Source organism: Lynx canadensis, chromosome D4, assembly GCF_007474595.2.
Source record: "Lynx canadensis isolate LIC74 chromosome D4, mLynCan4.pri.v2, whole genome shotgun sequence".
Taxonomy (NCBI): Eukaryota; Metazoa; Chordata; class Mammalia; order Carnivora; family Felidae; genus Lynx; species Lynx canadensis.
In genome coordinates, this window is record NC_044315.2 from 88,630,411 (window position 1) to 88,649,798 (window position 19,388).

Below are 19,388 nucleotides of genomic sequence, written 5' to 3' on the forward strand. Positions count from 1 at the left end.
AAAAAAGGAAACCGCTGCAGACATTGAGGCTGTTTCTGACGTTTTCAGGAGAAGTGATACTTCGATGGGCATCCTTGTGCAGAAATCTTTGTGCGCATCTCTGACCAGAAAGTTTCTGCGGTGGCTTTTCCCGTTGCAATAGAACACAGGGTGAAGCCCCGGGGGTGGCCAGTGGGCTCCAGGCCAGAGTCCCTGCTGCCTCTGCTGTCACATTCTTCAAGATGTCCTTGTTGGTGACTTCACTTTCACCTTCACCTGGGCCCTCGGCGCATCTGGCACAAGCGTCCGATGCTTCTTTTCTGGGCTCAAATCCCAGCCCCGCTCGGCCCTGAACTCCCGGCTGAGCGCCTCGATGGCTGGGGCAGCCACGCAGCTGGCTCCGTAGCCCTTGCCACCCACTGCGGTGCTGGTAACAGCCAGTGCTTGCTGGATACGTTTATTCGCTTCCGCACCAAATATTTACCACATGCTATTCCAGGGGCGCGCGGGATTGGTTTTGATCAGGCACAGTAAGACACGCAAACAAGGAAGCGACTGTCACGAAGGAAGAAGCTTGCTATTCTCACAATTCCCCGGAACCCGGAGGCAGGGCACAGTCCACAGGGGTGGTTCAGGAGGCAGAGGAAGCAAGGAGAAGGTGTGGGAAGGAGCCTCTACTAGTGTTTCCAGGGAAAGGGATGGGTGTGGCAAGACAGGCAGGCTTGGGGGGGGGGGGCTGGTTTGAATATTTTCAGCGGGCTCTGGGGACATAGAGCCTGTCCCTACTCGTCTGGTACCTGATCCTGGGGTATAGGGCAGGTGGGTAGTGGCCCAGAGCGAGCCCTGGAAAGGAGGTGATTGAGAGGTTGGGCTCCGGATTGGTCGGTTTACATTTAAAAGGCACACCCTTGGGGCACTATCTCTAGGCCGCGGCTAACCTTGGGAGGGGCCTCAGTTCCGAGCACTGATACACAGTGAACAAAACCTCAAGTCCTTGGTTCTGGTTCTGGGAGTACTCACATTCTAGGGGAGGAAGTCTGCAGTAAACAAACGAGGATATGCAGTGACCGGAAATGAGACAAGGATCGAGTGATAAAAAGGCGACAGAGCATTATTCCAGATAAGGTGGTCAGGGAAGACTTCTCTGAGGAGGTGATATTTGAACTGAGGTCTGAATGAGGAGAAGCAGCCAGTCACACAAAGACTGAAGGGAAGAGAATTCCACGCAGAGAGCACCCAAAGCATAGCGGGCTCGGCAGGGCCACCAGTGTGGTGGGTGTGGAACTCAGATGAGACCAGCACGTCTGGCCGCAGTGGAGTGAGTAAGGGAGCGGGATGGGAGGAGGGCAGGGGGCGGGGGTTGGGGGGGAGGATCAGAGACAGTCAGGGCCCAGGGAAGATGAATTTGGATTTTATTCTTGATGTAAAGGGAAGCTGCCAGAAGTATTCTGAGCAGGTAAGCGGGTTGACTTGATGTGTTTTTTCTTTTCTTTTAAAATTAAAAAAAATATTTATTTTTGAGAGAGAGAGTGTGAGGGGCAGCGAGAGAGAGAGAGAGAGAGAGAGAGAGACAGAGCATCCAAAGCAGGCTCCAGGCTCTGAGCTGTCAGCACAGAGCCCAACGCGGGGCTCGAACCCACGAACCGTGAGATCATGACCTGAGCTGAAGTCGGACGCTTAACCGACAGAACCACCTGGGCGCCCCTAACCCGGTGCGCTTTTAAAAGCTCGCTCTGGCTGAACGTGTGAGCGCAATGTGACAACGGGAGGGACTGAGGTTACGACTGTCCTTTCTGGCCTGAAAGTGGATGCTGTCGAGAGCACCCTGCTCTTGGCCTAGGGGCACTCCCAGGTCCAGCTCCCTAGCTGACTGAGCTACCCTGGTTCAAAGGACACCACTGCCCTCTTATGGCTGAGGCCAGGTTCAACAGATGGACCCTTCTCCCACTACTGTAGCTCTACTCCTCTGCCAGACAGAAGGGCGCGTGTGTGGCCTGCCCGCTTGGCAGATGACTCACCGAGCCCTGGAATGTATATCCTTGACCACCTTGCAGGATTGGCTTTCTTGACAGATGTAGTTGTGAGCTTTGCTCAGAAAGAAATGTCTTTTTGGAGATTTATCAAACAACTGGTCTGAGGGTTCTTCAGGAGACAATGGATCTGATTTACCGAACGCAGTGTGCAAGGCTGGTGCAAGTTATTTCATTTAATCCCCTTTAGGGTCCCTGTGCATAAAGCATCATCAGCTCCAATTCCCTGAGGCTGTGGATGCTATAAACCATGCAGGGCAGGGGAGAGGGAGAGGGTGGTGGGAGGCAGGGAGAAGGGAGGAGGGAAACACTCCTAGGAAACCAGACGCCGAGATAAAGCCACATATACATCCCTCTGTCCACCACTGGATCCTTAGAACAGCTCCTGGCACACAGAGAGGGCTCAATTTGTTGTGTGAGAAAATATAAGCCAAGATCTTTATATTATGTACTTGCCCTCCCTGCAAAATATATCTGCCTTGCAAGGTTTGCATATTTTTCTTAGGCGGTTTTCCTTTTAAGTCAGAGTAACCCAGCTCACTCAAAAGAAGTCAAGAAAGAACAGAACCAGCATCTGGAGCACCGTTTGTGTGTAGATGCGGATGGTTGGTGTTGAACCAGCACCCACGAGGAGGCGGTAACGTAGAATACCGGGCTACGAGGAACAGTATGAAAAGGGCCTCGTTTTTCTGTCCAGCTAGTGTTTTCTGGAGGTCCCAACTCCCCATCCTACTAAGCTCTCTCATACCAAAGAATCAAGAATCACATTTTAGCGACTTAGAGTTGGAAGGAAACTCACAGGCCCATTTCTCAATTATCTACCTGGTAAACAATAAACGGGATGATGATTAAGAGAGATTTTTGGTAAATCAAACGCCATCCAACCGGAGCTTTTAGAGTTCCACAGGCGAAGCCCTGCCAACAGTAAAAATGGAAACTCAGCTCCCTCATTCCCTTCATGTTAGCCTAATGGTTGCCAATAGTCAACATGGCCACCAGGCTGTGCGTTCCCATTGGCGGCTCCTCCGAGGCCCGCCCCGCCCCGCCCCGCCCCTCCAAGCGACCACAGGGAATCGCGGAGCCGGACGTCGCGGTTCCCGGCCGGACTGCGCTTGCGCCATTCTTTGGCGCCAAGATGGCGATGGAGATGAGGCTTCCCGTCGCTCGCAAGCCCCTTAGCGAGAGCTTGGACCGCGATACTAAGAAACACCTGGTGGTTCCGGGGGACACGATCACCACGGACACGGGATTCATGCGGTGCGTGGGGATTTGGGGACTCGGGGCCCCACAGGGCGGCTGCTGGGCTCTCTGCACGTGGCCTCTGTTCCCTTGCACCTAAGTACCCGCCTGACGCAGGGCACATCTGAGCATCGCAGTCCCCTTGTTTCTGAGTCCTTGGGCTCGGGAATGGTCCCCATCTGCGTTTGCCTCAGCCCTTGGAAGCTCTTCTGTCCTGAGCTCTGGTATCAAGGACTCTTGGGTGCTCTGCCTGAGACCCTGATCTCTGAGACTTCCTCTTCTTCTTCTTTGGAGACCTGCAACCCTGGGGGTGGGGGTTAGGAGCAGAGACCTCTTTCCAGTTTTCAGATTGAGGGGACTGTGGGCATTTCTGACTTGGTCTCCTCTTCTCTCCGCGACATCGCTTAGCCAGGTGCTCGGTTTTGGAATCAGCAGTTGTTTGGGCTCAGGGCATAGAAATATATTGTGCCGCACGCACCCAAATATACATTTCGAATCCGAGGGCAGTACAATATGTGTAGTTAAGAGAGCAGGCTCTTGACCCAGACAGTTGAGGTTCCAGCCCTGCGCCATCACATATTATTGGTTGTATTCTCTCTCCATCGTCAGATTTCTCATCTGTAAAATGGTGATAATAACAGTAACTGTTTGATAGGGAAGCGAGGATTAGATGAGGCGATAATTAAGAAAAGAAGCAAAACTCACCATTCTGTCACCATCAGAGATAAACACCAGTGGTGTGTAGGACTTTTTGGAGAGGAGGGGAGTACAGCATTTATAGCATTGCGCTTTAACCCTTTAGTTTGAGGCTATTGGAACCTAGGGAATCTTAAGTGTCAGTCCTTCCTTCCTGAATTCAACATATATTTAAATTACGTGTGGTTGGGGTACAACTGTGATCAGAGTGGAAACTTCTGTCCTAGTGGAATTTATCTCTCAACAGAGACAGATGATAAGCAATGAACCCAACGAATGAGTTGGTATGTTTGGTGATAACTGCAATGGGGGAAATGAAAAGTTGAGCAGCGTCAGTGGAATGTGGTTGGAGATATGGTGGGGGTGGTGGCAGCATGGTGAGGGGACTACTTTAAATGGGATAGTCAAGGTGGGCCTAATGGAGAAAGTGTCATTTGAGTAGACAGGGGTAAGACAAAGGAGATGTCCGTGAAGCTCTCTAAAGGAGTGTTGTGGGCAGAGAGAGAAGCCAGGCTTTACAGTGGGAGGATCCTGTTAGGAATACCCTTGTTCTTGGAAGGAGAGGTCATCTCAAGTGTATTCTTTGTATCCTACTCTTGTAACAGGGGCCATGGAACTTACATGGGGGAAGAGAAGCTCATTGCATCTGTGGCTGGCTCCGTGGAGAGGGTAAACAAGTTGATCTGTGTGAAAGCCTTGAAAACCAGGTGAGAACAAAAGGTGTGTATTCTCTTGTGTCATTCCCCTCATTCCCACCTGCCTTAGGTCTGCGGTTCAGTAGGTCTGCGATTTTGAACATGACGGTGGAAAGGGGTATAGATGACTATAGGTAAGTGGGGGCTTCAAAGGTTTCCCCACATTACTTGACCTCTCCAAACCTCGGTCGCCTCCTCTGCAAATGAGGATAATAGCATGACCTACCTTGTAGGATTTTCATTGGAATTCATTCAAATAGGACATGTAAAGTACTTAGTGCAGGGTGCACTACCGAGAAGGGCTCCATAAAGGTTAGCTCCCGAAAGGAAGCCAGTAGGGTTGGAACAGAGCGAGCAAGGGAGAGCGTAGGGGCAGATGAGGTGGGCAGACAGCCTGCTTTGTAGCCACGGTAAGCGTTTTGTCTTCCACTCTATGTATAATCTGGGAAGCCGCTGGAAGGGGTGGAGCAGAAGAGGGGCCTGGTCTGACTTCTCTTGATTCTGGAGGAGGTTGAGAGGGGGTCAGGGGCAGGCTTAGAGAGACACAGTGGACTGTTTTCATCATCTGAAGCGATGGCGGCTTGGACTAAGATGGCGGTAGGAGTGAGGAGTAGTGGTTGATTCTGCATACATTTTGTGTCCTGAGTTTGTTTTTTTCATCCCGTAACAGTGTTGGGTTTTGTATTCTTTGGGATTTGCCATATGTAGGACCATGTCTGTGAATAGAGATAGTGTCACTTCTTTTCCAATTGGGATGCCTTTTATTTCCGTGTATATTTTGAAGGTAGAGCCAGTAGGATCAGCTGCTGGACTTGTCCCGGAGCATGAGAGGGAGAGGGAGAGAGAGAGAGAGAAAGAGAAATCAAGGGATCTTCCAAGGACTCCCAAGCTTTTTGACTTGAGCAACTGTAGGGGTGGCGTTGCCATTTACTGAGACTGTGATCACTGGGAGAGGACCAGTTTCTGACGGGAGCTGGGGAGGGGGCCGTTGGAAAGCTTTGCTTTTAGGTTGGTGACATGTGGAATTGCCTCTAAGTCACGTAAATAGAGATGCTGCGTAGCCAGCAGTTGAGTAGAGTCTGGAATTCGGGACGGAATAGTCATTGGTTGTATTTAAAGCCATTCGGTTGGATGAGCTCACCAAGAGGTGAATGTGGGTTAAGAGAGAAGAGGTCCACGGCCAGAGCCTTCAGCATGGAACACCTCATCATTAGAATTGGGATAGGGAACTAACACACGGGCCGGAGGTGAGCACCTTGTGGGTGAAGGAGACAGTGTGTAGACTGGTTGGGGTGGGGTGGAGTGGGGTCCTGTCTCAGTCTCCTCCTCCTTTGCTGATGCAGAAGCCGTCTGTGTTCCAGAGCCCAGCAGGAAATATTCCATGCTTATCGGTGGCATGTAATTAACAAAGTAGGGGTTACGGGCTTAATGAACTATTTGCAATAAATGGTTTGTCTAAGAATAATTAACGAAAACTTTATACATGTAGGAATGTTTGAAGTTATCAGTTCCGGGAAAATAAATTTAAAAAGCATAGTTATGTGAATTTACCATATTTAAATGTGGTATGTAATTAAGGCCCTCATCCTGTTTAACCGAAATCACGAATGATGCTTGGTCTTGTGATGAGGTCTTTTTACTGATGGACGACCTTTTGTTTTATCTTTCAGATATAATGGTGAAGTAGGAGACATTGTAGTGGGGAGAATCACAGAGGTAAAGTCGATACCAGATGGGTTTTTACAAAATAAAAGCTGGGATAGTCATTCCCTATGTAGTGATGCAAGTGGGCATTAATTGCATTGGACTCTTTGTGCCCTTTGAGGTAAACAGTTGGCTTGTTGTAGTAGGGATTATTGGTTGCTTATGATATGAGCTCTTGCCCCTGAAGTCTGTCCAACTGTGAAATTTCTCTGCAGGTTCAACAGAAGAGGTGGAAGGTAGAGACCAACTCTAGGCTGGATTCAGTCTTGCTTCTCTCATCTATGAACCTTCCTGGAGGAGAGCTGGTAAGGGTCTCCAGGCCGGTACTGTAGTTTGCTAGCAAGAATGCTGGGGTCTGTTCCTCCACTAGAGAACTTTGCTTTTAGTGAGGTTGCCTCTTTTAGTCTCGTTTGCTGTCTAGATTACACGTACACTTTTTTTTTTTTTTTACAGTTACAAGATTAAAAAAAATTTTTTTTAATGTTTGTTTATTTTTGAGAGAGAGAGAGAGAGAGAGAGAGAGAGAGAGAGAGAGAGAGCGAGCACGAGCCGGGGAGGAGCCGAGAGGCAGGGAGACACAGAATCCGAAGCAGGCTTCAGGCTCCAAGCTGTCAGCACAGAGCCCGATGGGGGGCTTGAACTCATGAGCCAGGAGGAGAGAATGACCTGAGCCGATGCCGGACGCTTAACTGACTGAACCACCCACGCGCCCCACACATAGGCTTTTCACTTGGCCCGGGCCTCCCCAAATAAGCAGCAATTGGTATGTGGTAGGATCTGGAACAGCCACGGGGAGCGATCCCAAAAGAGAAGCTCTCAGATGCTTGGTGCCCATTTTCCTTTCCTGGGTGGATCAGCTTGGCACAGTGAATGTGTGCCTTGGACAGTTGTGCTTAGATTAGCTTTCCATGAATTGAATGGCATTTGGTTATTCCAGGCAACTGCAGTACCTGAGGGGCAGCCTTTTGTAAAATGCCACGGTTTGCCTTTCTCTTCAGTCCAGCACGTATTGCAAAGTTGCTCACTGTGCTAGTTTCTCCGGAGAACGCAAGATAAAGGAGGCATGACCGAGTTCCTGAAAGAGTGTACAGATGAGTAGGGGAAACGAAATAAGTGATCTAAATATCCGGCAGTCGGAAGGATAAACAGGCGTGCGCTCGTACAAAAGGAGTGCGCGCTCATCGGAAAGCGGGGCGCTGGAGTTGATCTTTGAAGGATGGATAGAATTTCACAGGGAATCTGAGCTAATGGGAAACGTGTGAATAAAGATAAGTCAGGCAGGAGGTAGTCTGGGCCTACTGGAGCATGGAGGGCCGCCACGGAAGGTGAGTGGGGAAAAGTGGGCTGGGCACGATTGGGAGCGTTTTCAGTAGCTCGGAAGGACTTGGGATATTATCCAGAGGAGGGTGGGAGAGGGGTAGAGGAGCCGTGGGAAGGTCCGTGAGACAGAAAGTAGTGGCGATCGCTCTGGTTTTCCTTGAGTGACGCTGGTTACCTACTCTGGTGTTTGAATACTGTGGTTCCAGAGGTCTCCCGAGGAAGTGAAAGAGAAAGTAGGTGGAGAGAGATCTTTCTGCAGGATCTGTCTGACTTAAGCAATGTCATCTCTTTGTGTATTTCAGAGGAGAAGATCTGCGGAAGATGAGCTGGCCATGAGAGGTTTCTTGCAGGAAGGGGACCTTATCAGTGTATCCTGCACCTTGCATTACAGCATCTTTATGTTTCACATGGAACTGGGAAATGGGGCTTAAATTTTATGTCTCCACCGGGAGAAACATGTCCTGGCGGGGATCTGAATCCTAGCTCAAGGCCAGGGGCTCCGCTGCAGTCTTTCTCCACCTCCTTAACCCAACCGGACTCTCCGGCTCTTATTCAGACCTGCTGCCTCAAGTCCTTTCTGTGGGTTTTGTAACTTGCGGTGGCCCGTGCCTTAAGCTAGACTCCACTTTTCACGGCCACGTTAGCTTTGATCCAGGGAGTAGAAAAGGTGTTGTTCGTGTCAAGATATTCACGAGAACCAAGGAGGAGAGAGATTAGCTCCCATTGATGTTCTCTGGGTCTGTCTAAGGCTGCGAGTGGGACTGTTGGGGATGGGAGGGAAGGAGGAGAGGAAGGATCAGGGACACAGGGAAGGCAGGTGACGTGAAAGTGTGTGTTCCTTTATCACCCTGGCCAGGCGGAAGTCCAGGCAGTGTTCTCTGATGGAGCGGTGTCTCTGCACACAAGGAGTCTGAAATACGGAAAAGTAAGTTGGACTCTTGCTGTTCCTGTATGCTAGCTGAGACTTCAGATCCTTTTCTGAATCCCCAAGGCTCTGGATTTCGGCCCTGAAGAACCCCAGAAGTTAACCGTTACAGGCTGGCATCCCACACACTGGCTGGTTTGTGGGTCAGTAGTGTAACGGACGACAGCTTTTACTTCTCCTGCTACTGAGGCGATGTTGCGGCAGGAGAGCTCTTGCGACCGTGGGCCCGGAGGCCCTGCTGTGTCTGTTCCCTCCTGGGGGCACTGCCGCTTTACGCAGGGGCCTGGGGTGGAGGCTGTCCTGGGAGCGAGGGGAGGTGGTGCATTGAAACCCGATGGCCTTGGCTCCAGGCAAATGTCCAGTCAATAAAATGGGTATCATTCATTATTAGGAAGGGCTGGTTTGCCACTTGAGCCTCTAAATGAAATGTCACTGCTTTTCTTGTAGGTGTTGTATGAGGTTACGTTACTGAGGCTGTTATTTTTTTAACGATAGCATAGTTTCTTTATTTTTTATTTTATTTTCTTAATATTTATTTTTGAGAGAGAGAGGTAACAGAGCATGAGCGAGGGAGGGGTAGAGATTGAGGGAGACACAGAATCCAAAGCAGGCTCCAGGCTCCGAGCTGCCAGCCCAGAGCCGGACACGGTGCTCAAACCCACCAACTGCGAGATCATGACCCGAGGCCGAGTTGGTCGCTCAACCGACTGAGCCACCCAGGCGCCCCGACAGCATACTTTCTAAAACAAATTACGACTCGCTAGTCTCTTGGCTTCATCTGGGTGAACCTTTTCGTTTCCTGAGTGGAACAGAAGACTGTTCCCTGGTGGAGCGGCCACGGTCAGCCACGCTCACAGCCTTGAAGTGGGTAGAGTTGCCGCACCGCGTGTGCCGACCTTCACGGGACTGGGTCCTGCAGACCCTCCCTCAGCGGGATGGGGGCTTGGAGCGGTCCTGCCAGGACCCGGGGTGGATCTGCACCCCGCCCTTGGCCAGTCCTCTTGCCCGGCGGCACGCATCTCACGGGCAAGGTAGGTGGTTGGGATCGAGGTGGAACGGGACAGTGTGCCTTGGCCCGAAACGGGCTCGGGCTCGCGTCCTCGTTAGCTCCGGCTGCTCTGACTGCTGGCGCGGCGACCCTGGGATGACGGGAAGGTGGGAGGAGAGCATGGAAAATCCCCTTCTCTCCGGCCTCATGAACCACCTCTGCGTCCGGAAGCCTTCTCCGGGAATGTTTCCGGTGTGTGTGCGTCCAGTGACCGTGACTGAGGCTGCTGGTAGGAGCGGCCCTGCTTCTGCCGTAGCGAGGACGCGCGTCCTGTGGTCCGCTCTTCCCGCACTGCGCGGGTGACCCTGCGGTGACTTCGCGTGTGTGCTGTGTTCCTCCAGCTAGGTCAGGGGGTTCTGGTCCAGGTGTCCCCCTCCCTGGTGAAGCGGCAGAAGACTCACTTCCATGACCTGCCGTGTGGTGCGTCGGTGATTCTGGGCACCAACGGCTTCATCTGGATCTACCCGACGCCTGGCCACAAAGAAGAGGATGCGGGGGGCCTCACTGCAAACCTGGAGGTGAGGAAACGCTGCTGCTGCTGCCCTCGTGGCGGAGCGGTGCTCAGTCTTCGCGGTGCTTCTGGGACAGGCGGGCTGGCTGTTTCTAAACCATATGGTTGCTGTCGTCCGCGTTAGTGTGGGTCTCCGTCGAGATGTCTTCATGAACACTGTTGCCTTCTCTTTCTCTTTTTTATTTATTTAAAAAGAAAAACGTTAAAAAACTACTTAACTTTTGAGAGAGAGAGAGCACAAGCAGGGGAGGGGCAGAGAGAGAGGGGGGCACAGAATCCGAAGCAGGCTCCGGGCTCCGAGCTGTCAGCACAGAGCCCGAGGCAGGGCTCGAACCCACGAACCATGAGGTCATGATCTGAGCTGAAGTCAGACACTTAACCAACGGAGCCACCCAGTCACCCCTTTTCTTTTTATTTTTTTAAGTTTGTTTATCTTGAGCCAGAGAGAGAGGGAGGGAGGTAGGAAGGAAGGGAGGGAGAGGGAGAGAACCAGTGGGGAAGGCCAGAGAGAAAAAGGGACAGAAAATCCGGAGCGGGCTCTGACAGCAGAGACCCCAACGTGGGGCTTGAACTCACAAACCGCAAGATTATGACTTGAGTCGAAGTTGACGCTTAACGGACTGAGCCACCCAGGCACCCCATGCGTTCTCTTTTTCTCAAGAGATGGAATGGAACTGGTTTGATCTTTGTCGCCAGAGGTAGCAAGTTACAGGGTAACAGCAACTGAAGGGTCATCTGTCTTCATCTCCCTCGGAGCTAGCCGTTTGGTTGGTTGGGAGTCCCAGAGTTGATACTGTTTAAATCAGAAGTGATTTCTGTGACTTGCTGGGACTGTCCTCTTACTGTCGTTCTGATTCTATTTTCCCTTTGCGTCTGCTGGTAGCCTGTCTCCCTCGCTGACCGAGAGGTGATCTCCCGGCTTCGGAACTGCATCGTCTCGCTGGTCACTCAGAGGATGATGTTGTACGATACCAGTATCCTGTATTGCTATGAGGCGTCCCTTCCACATCAGGTACTCCACCCGGGCCTTCCCTTTTCCCCATCGGTCTGTGAGTCGGCGTCGCGTGTCTGTCGTCTGCTCCCATGTTTGCTCAGTGATAGCAAGCACGTCTCCCAGATACCTTTACCGTGTCCGTCGGTACGAACCCGATCTGGCGGACAGCCCTCCCGGGTGGCCGGTAGATGTTTCCCCAAGATGCTTGTAACGTCCTCAACGTCTAGTGTCAGTCCGAGGATTTGGGGGGGCGGGGTGGGGGCCCCTGGGGGGACTAGTGTATGACATCAGCTGTCAGGACTTCGTCTTGCCCATCCCAAATTGTAGCTTGTTAGTGAATGCCAGGAGAATGTCTCTGCTCCTGTCACTGTATAGCATGGATTCTTGATGACTTGTTAAGCTGGTTGTAGCAGATCCTGTCTCGCAGTACTTAGCCTCTGACAGATGAAAGGAGTACAGAGGGTTTATGGTAGCCATGCTTGGTTTCTGCGTTTGGATTGGCTTATGGCTGCTTATGGTTGATTTCTTTTCTGAGCAAATACCTTTTCTTCTTTAGATCAAAGACATCTTAAAGCCAGAAATAATGGAGGAAATAGTGATGGAAACGCGCCAGAGGCTTTTAGAACAGGAGGGATGAAGAGAGGCCTCTGAAGGACAGGACTGCGTGTACCTGAGTGGAGCAGTTCTTGAAACTGAAGAAGCTGATTTGTGGTCCCCAAGTGTGGCTCAGCGGAGAACCGTGAAACTCATTCCTTAACCCACACTGGGCCGCCTCCGGCCCAAAGGGCTGCTCTCTCTTGTTCTAAGGCAAAGCCTGGGGAATGTACTGCCAGTCCCTTAGGTTGCCTGCAGAGTCCGGCACTAGGGGTAGTTTCGAGCCTTTAAAAGCACGTGGTGTTCCAGCCAAGTGGCCTCCCATCCTCGAATAATACGGAGAATCTTTGGTCTTCTACTCGCCATCAGTTCACAAGGCACAAAGCCCCCATGAAACTGCCCCTGTAAACAACACAGCCTCCCTGACCCCCAGATTGTCCGTTTTGGCCTCTATTTCCACCTCTGCAGCACAAGTACGATATTGAAGAATATAGTTAGTGACGTCAACCCAGCAGTCGAATAGAAGAATAAAGTTAACCAAGCAGCCTTTTGCTTGGCTGGAATGTTATTTCCCATTGCATGATCCTTCTGGTGATAGATGTGAGTACATCTCTAGCAGGCTGCCTTAATCTGTCCTGCCTTTAGGGTGATTTGTAAGAAGTTGAATTATCGATAATGGAACGAATGCTCTGGGTGCTGTGAGGAACATGGAAACAAATGCAGGTGGGAAAAGAAAAGCTGTCTTCATCCTGTAGCTGAAGTAGTAATGCATTAACTTTGGCATAATTCAGGGCGAAAAACAAGAGGCTGGAATTCTCACTGAGGAATGCTAGAATTCCCATGCATCGGTTTTCCTAATGACTATCTAAAGAGGGTACTTTGATTCAGGTTTGGGGAAACATTTTTTTTTAAAAGCCCTCTCTTTATAAAGTGCTATTTTATTTCACATATGTAGTGAACTATTTTTATATATTTATAAATGTGTTAACATCACTTTCTGGTCTCGTGTCCTGTGTAACGAGAGCTGAGTCCAGTTGAAGGAGGGTTTAGCAGATACAGATTCTGACAGAGGCCTTCAATACTCCATTTGGGTCGCCTAGGAAAATGTAAACCCAGGACAGTTTCAGCGGTAGTGACTGAACACTGCCTTTGACGGTTATGAACTATAGCTCAGCTCTCGAGCAACAGTATGTTTCTTGTCCTTGTAACGTGACTCAGGGGTATCATTTTACCTCTTTTTTGGCTTTCCAGAGTGTATCATCTGTTCGAGGAGTTTGCAGACAACTGAATGTTCCATAGGCTGTGTTGTAACTTTAGTTTTGTTCACTTGGCATCTTGTTCAGAACACATGCCAGGCTGGATGCCTCTTTGTGGAAGGGAGGGGGTGGGGGAAGCCGAAGTCCCTGGTTTGGTTTTGAGTTTGGGTGGGGATCGTTTGTAAGCTCTTTGAAAGTTTGGTCTCCCTTGGTCTCTCCCAGGCTGCCAGCCTATGCTGTACTTTCGGTATATACAGAATGGCAATTATCTGCCAGATGGGAATAGGGTGAAGGTCTGAAAGCACCTTTTCGGGCTGATCTACCGTCCGTGGCCCACTAGAGGGCGCCCTTGTTGAGTGTTAATTCCACTGCATGTTTTTAAGAAAATGGAATAAGCTGAAATTTTTACACTGGTACTTACTTCCTGTAGCAACTCATGGGTTGATTTTGCTTTATAAAAGTGAGGACAAAATTAGACTGAACTGAATTACTTTTTTTTTTTCTTTTTCAACGTTTATTTATTTTTGGGACAGAGAGAGACAGAGCATGAACGGGGGAGGGGCAGAGAGAGAGGGAGACACAGAATGGGAAACAGGCTCCAGGCTCTGAGCCATCAGCCCAGAGCCTGACGCGGGGCTCGAACTCACGGACCGCGAGATCGTGACCTGGCTGAAGTCGGACGCTTAACCGACTGCGCCACCCAGGCGCCCCAAACTGAACTGAATTACTTTTAATGAATATTTGAACCTGAAGGGATTTATTCAGTGTTTGGCAACATTGGTTTCTGACTATCAGGCATTTGCTGGGCTCTGGATTTTAGTTTTAAGTCCTCAAAAGTATCATTCTACAATGTTCTACAGGGAGAAAAGAGCATAGTGCGTCTTTAGAAAATATTGTAGTCTAGGCTTGGGGTTCACCACCAGAAGGTGGGTCGGTGGAAAATGGAGATTGGATACGCATTTAGATCAGGTGCAGGTGGCCTCCACACTGACCCCTGCAGCATAATCTCACCCTGTGGAAGACCAAACAAGATCTCTTTTTTAAATTTTTTTTTTTTTCAACGTTTATTTATTTTTGGGACAGAGAGAGACAGAGCATGAACGGGGGAGGGGCAGAGAGAGAGGGAGACACAGAATGGGAAACAGGCTCCAGGCTCTGAGTCATCAGCCCAGAGCCCGACGCGGGGCTCGAACTCACGGACCGCGAGATCGTGACCTGGCTGAAGTCGGACGCTTAACCGACTGCGCCACCCAGGCGCCCCGAGATCTCTTGACAGCCAGCAGATGTGATCCTCACTTAACCAGTGAAGAAAGTAGTTCAGAGAAAATGGCTTGATTAAGCTCAGGAGGAACTATGGATCAGGAATAGGCTGAAGCTTTAGAGGGAAAGCAGCCTTTTAGAGAATGGGTTGGACTGGGGCACCTGGGTGGCTCAGGTCATGATCCCAGGGTTGTGGGAAGGAGCCCCATGGGGCCTGCTTACTCCCGCTCCCCCTGCCCCTCTCTCTGCTCGCAGGCATGCTCTCTCTCAAATGAAAAAGAATAATAATCTAGAGAGTGGCTTGGACTGTTCGTGAAAGAATGTAGGTCCAGAAACTTTATTTCCAGCCCTGAGACCAATCCCTTGAGCTACCATTTTGCTCACTGCCAGTCCCTCCCTCTAGGTATGCTCCTCTGGACACAGATGAGTGTCCCCCTGCCCCCCATTGTATGCCAGCAACTAGAGCAGTGCTTGGCACACAGGGGACTCAAATGCTTGTTGAATGAATTAGTTCAAGAGACGCGTATTAGAAAATTTTAGGGGTGCTTGGGTGGCTCATTTTGTTAGGCATCAGACTCTTATTTCAGCTCAGGTCATGATCTCATGGTTCATGAGTTCGAGCCCCGTGTGGGGCTCTGCGCTGACGGCTCAGAGCCTGGAGCCTGCTTGGGATTCTGTGGCTCCCTCTCTCTCTCTGCCCCTCCCCCACTCACACTCTGTCTCTCTCTCTCTCTCTCAAAACTAAATAAACCTTAAAAAAAAGAATTTGATCCAGTTGCTCAATTTTAAGCTGAACTAGAGAATGATGATGCACAGGATGCGATTAAAGCATGAATAGGAAGAAAGCAAAATTGCTAAAAATAAAGAGGAGGGTGCCGATCAGGGTAAGATCGTAGGTAAATAAAGGAGAACAAGGGCGCTGAATGTTTGAAGAATGATACTGTGAGTCAGGACTAAGTGTCAACCAGATTATTTTGTGAGAGCAAAGCTAAACCTACTAACATCAATTAATACATTTCAGTTCCAACTTTGGGTACAAGTTTTCATATGCTCACATTCGGTACCTTCTACACGACTATTCTCGATGCCACTGTTAAGTCACTACCATTTCCCCATCCAGCAGAAATATTTCTAAAATCCGTAACTCAATATACTAACTGGACGTACAACATCCATAATGTAGCTTCTTCCCTAATGCCAGCAACTTCTGAAAAGTCAATTGTCTAACATTTGGTCAAGTTATTTGATACTGACTGAATGGTACAGTGGGAAAATCATGGGCTTTGCAGCAAGATTCATCCGGGCTCAAATGGTGACATTGTCACATACTAACTAGGCAAGTGACCTTGAGTAAGTCACGTCTCTGAATCTTTTTCCTCAAGTGCATAATGGGGAATAATACTACATGCTTCACTGGACTACAGTGAGGATTAAATTAGATAATGTAGTTTGTGGAAAGCATTACGATATAGAGTAGGCACTAGAATGAGTGGATCTCGTTATAAATGGGCACATATCCCATATATGGGGACACACAAGAGGGTGAAGACTAAGGGACCTGGTGGGTGCTTTTCAGTTGCAGGAGATGGGTTATGACAAGTGTAGGTTTGGTGTGTTTGGGTCATTGTCTCTGTGGGCCTGCTAGCCCAACAATCAGTATTTTCTCAGCTAACAGGGTGTTCTCATGCAAATACATGTATGTACACAAAATGAGGTCGTTTCATCTTAAAGGCTCTTTCTAGCTCAAACAGCTGCGATTACGCCTGGTTTAGCCTCTGAGAGGTGCTTAACAAGCTGTTCCTTTGATGAGGGAGCCTCTGGGTACCCAAAGAAAATTCGTTCGCAATAGGTCGGATGCTCTTCAGTCATTTATTTTTCGCCAGTCCTAATATTTATACTTCTTGCGGAAAAGGTGAGAATTTGGGGAGGGAGTTGGTAAGGCACCAAATACCTTGGTTTCCAGGAGCGGGCCAAATTTCCCTCTTCCCTAAAGAGGTTTAAGGAAGTAATCCAACTCCGGTTCTGAGATAATCCAATCCGCAGTTTTCCCCTTGCTTTGGCTCCTCGCCGGTCCTACTACCCGCGCAGGAGAGACATTGGCCAGCCCAACGCGAGGCAGGCGAGAGTCCACCGGCTCCCTGGAGGGCGGGACCGAAGCTCAGGAGCCGGGAGCAGAGGGCAAGAAGTCTCGGGTGCGCGCGGACAGGAGCGGGCGCCTCGGGACTACGACCCCCGGCATGCCCTGCGGCCTGCGCCGGCTGGGGTTGGCCGGGAACTCTAGCCTACTGCCCTCACCGGCCAATGGGACGCAGGAGAGAGACCTGACCCGGATTTTCAGGGACCAATGGCGGTACAGAGGAGGCGGGGCTTCCTTGCCGCTCACCTTGCGCTCGGAAAAACCACATTTAAAAGGTCGTGTGGGGCCGAATTCTGGCGGGTCGGGAGACCAGTGGCGGAGGGCGCGGCGGCGTGCCCGAGAGCGGCGCCGGGAAGGCCCGGGTCCCCGCGAGGCGCGCGCCGGACGTCGGCGGGGGCGGGGTCAGGGGCGGGGCCTGGCCTCGTTGTGGAGCGGCTCCTAATCCATCATGGCGGCCGCGGGGGTCGGTGTCCGTCCCTGAGCAGCGCCGGAGCCGGAGCCGGTCCCCGGGTCCTGCGGCTGAGGAGCCCCTCGGTTGTCCACGGCCCCCACCTGCGGGGGGAGGCTGGGTCCCGCGGCGGAGCTCCGGGGATGTGACTGCCTGGCGGCGGCGGCGGCTGTAACAACGTCCGGAGCCGGGGGAGGGGGTGTCTCGGGCAGAGACCCCTGGGCTCGGGGCAGCTGAGGCGGCCGGGCCTCCTCCCCCCTCCGCCCGCCTCCCGCCTTCGGGGCCGCGAGCGTGCTCTGTCCCGTACAGCCCTGCCCTGGCTCTGGGGCGCTGGGGGTGGTCTCTGTTTCCCCCCAGACCTGGGACACCCCGTTTCCTGAGGCGTGGAGGAGCGACGCCCCGGAGTAAGCCGCCCGTGCCCCGCCCCGGCAGCCTCCCCTTTACCCCCGAGCCGCCCCTCGCGCCCACTCCCGGCCCCGAGTTTGGCCTCGGAGCCCCCCCCCCCCGCCCCCCATTCATATCCCCTCCCTGCTGTCAAGTGGCCTCCCCTTCCCCCCCCAGGTTGCTCCCGGGAGCCTCCAATGCCTTGACCTCTTCCAATGTCACCTACGGTCCCTTTAGTCTCAGCCCAGACAAAAACTTTAATGCAGAGGAAAAGCCTGGACTGGTTTCACAGGCCTTTTAAAAAGCGGACTTAAAAGTTGCTGGCAATGCATTCCTTGTCATCCGAGGCGAGGGCAAGCCCTCGCTGAAGTCTGGGTGACCCGTGTCGTTTTCCGGAGCGCAGGGTAGAGCAGCAGGAGCGGCAGCTAGTTTGGCAGGAAATCTGTCGGAAGATCAAGAAACTGAGACAGGAGGTAGGGTGGGCGAAGCATCCAGAGGTGACCACCATTTCCTTTCTGTGCGGGAATCGAGATGACTTTAGTGTTACTGACCCTTTTACAGCATCCCTGTGAATATTTGTTTTCCTTCTTGGAGAGAAAGAAACTTACTCAGCCCGTGAAAGACACTCAAACCCAAGGAACTGTGGGGTCGCCCCGCAGTTGCAGGACTTCGAGTTGATCGACCGCGGACATCATCGGAACTGCTGTTTACATGTGTTCACTTGTGTTTGACCTCAGTGTACTGACTCGTGGCGATTCGGTGAATGTGAAATCCCACGTATGTACTGTTTCCTTCTAAGCCCGCTGACCATTCTGGAGGATCTCGAACCCTCTTCTGGAAAGGGGTGCCTATCATTACTTTATGGGGCAGCAGCCTGGAAAAGTTCTTGGGGACCAGAGGAGGCCAAGCTTGCCTGCCCTGCACTTTATCAAAGGAGCAGGGAAGAAGGAATCATCGAGGCACGGGGGTCCGCACTGCAATGTCTTTGTGGAACACGGTGAGTGCTTTTCAAGCTTTCGGATCCTGTTTTTTCCTGGTGTGTTCAGCTTAGGAATGCGTAAGGCACTTTTGAACCACAGCACTTGTGTCCCTTCCTTCCAGCTGTACTTGAAACTTGTGTTGCTGTCGTGTTCTCTTAGTTTGTGGAGGGACTGTCTTCGTGTCAGAAGAAGTTACTTGGGGACTCTGTGTGGCTTTACCAGAATCTCTCCGAGTTGTTTATTTCTCGCCTGATTCCCCTTCTCACTCACTGTTGACCTTAGATAAGCCATTTTACTCTTCCAGTTTGCCGAGGAGAGTGCACTTAAGTCGTTTCTCGGATCAGAGTCCACGATCCTGCTCCGACCTAAGGCATGGGCTCTCCCCGAAGATCCTTCACTGCTTTAGCCATGGAGGGGCCTTTATCGTATCCTCAGAGTGGCCCGTGCTCCCCAAAAGGTTAAGAACCGCAGATCCTGGTGGACGCTAATATCCTTGGCCTTTTCAGTCCTGAGTAGGACTTGAAAATGCCCACTTTGGAGCTACGTGGGAAAAGTGGAGTGGGGAAGCAGTGTCCTTTGCGGATCGAGGAAACCCGGCTGCTTCTAGTTGCTTTGCGTTACCCAGGAGTGATCGTTTCCCCGGTGATGGGGCTTGTAGCTTCCCCTGTCTCCCTGTTTCGGATGACATTTGGGGCCAGAAAGGGTGCCTTCGACATTTGCATGAGCATAGTTGGCATTTGATTGCAGACTGTCTGTATTCCACTGCACCTTTCCAGTAATTCCGTGTGAAGTTTTAAAGCGAAGGGTCGGCTTAGACTCCTGCCTGCTACAGGGGCCGGCCGTGAACCACTTAATTAGGGCCCTGGCCGTAGTGCTGTAGCCTGACGTTTTTCGAACCGTGAGCTTCATGTAGGAATATCGACCCCACCCGCTCTATTAGCGAATGTTAGAAGAGCGCACACGGCATCTACCTTGAAATTCAGCCTCAGATGCCTTTTAACGATGGGTGACCACGGTCAACAAAGGTCTCTGTGCCTTGCACTTGCATGTGACCGTTGAGGTTTTACTTTCTGACAGAAAAATATTTGCCTCATCTATATAATTTGGGCGCTCGAATTGTATTTTTCCTTGAAATATTAGTTACATTTTAGCGCTGGTTTTAGACTGGGAGATATTGAAGTTTGTTAC

The 19,388-nt window shown here is 51.1% G+C and overlaps 2 protein-coding genes across 5 annotated transcripts in view; both read left to right on the forward strand.

Annotated features, from left to right (window-relative positions):
• The first annotated feature begins 3,125 nt into the window (after positions 1-3,125).
• EXOSC2 (exosome component 2) lies at positions 3,126-12,681 on the forward strand. Its single transcript, XM_030293651.1, has 9 exons — positions 3,126-3,266; positions 4,550-4,651; positions 6,310-6,355; positions 6,559-6,648; positions 7,966-8,031; positions 8,520-8,588; positions 9,978-10,154; positions 11,031-11,159; positions 11,698-12,681. The coding sequence occupies exons 1-9, from the start codon at positions 3,145-3,147 to the stop codon at positions 11,776-11,778; spliced, it is 882 nt and encodes a 293-aa protein (XP_030149511.1). The 5' UTR covers positions 3,126-3,144; the 3' UTR covers positions 11,779-12,681.
• Positions 12,682-16,867: 4,186 nt separating this feature from the next.
• Positions 16,868-19,388, forward strand: part of ABL1 (ABL proto-oncogene 1, non-receptor tyrosine kinase) — a 149,157-nt gene continuing 146,636 nt past the window's right edge. For all 4 annotated transcript variants that reach the window (XR_004344325.1, XR_003964086.1, XR_003964087.1 and 1 more), the window contains exon 1: positions 16,868-18,217. Coding sequence is in view for 1 of the 4 variants with exons in the window: in XM_030293005.1 (XP_030148865.1) it covers positions 18,082-18,217 (136 nt within the window). In the remaining 3 variants the exon portion in view is untranslated. The remainder of the gene's footprint in view (positions 18,218-19,388) is intronic.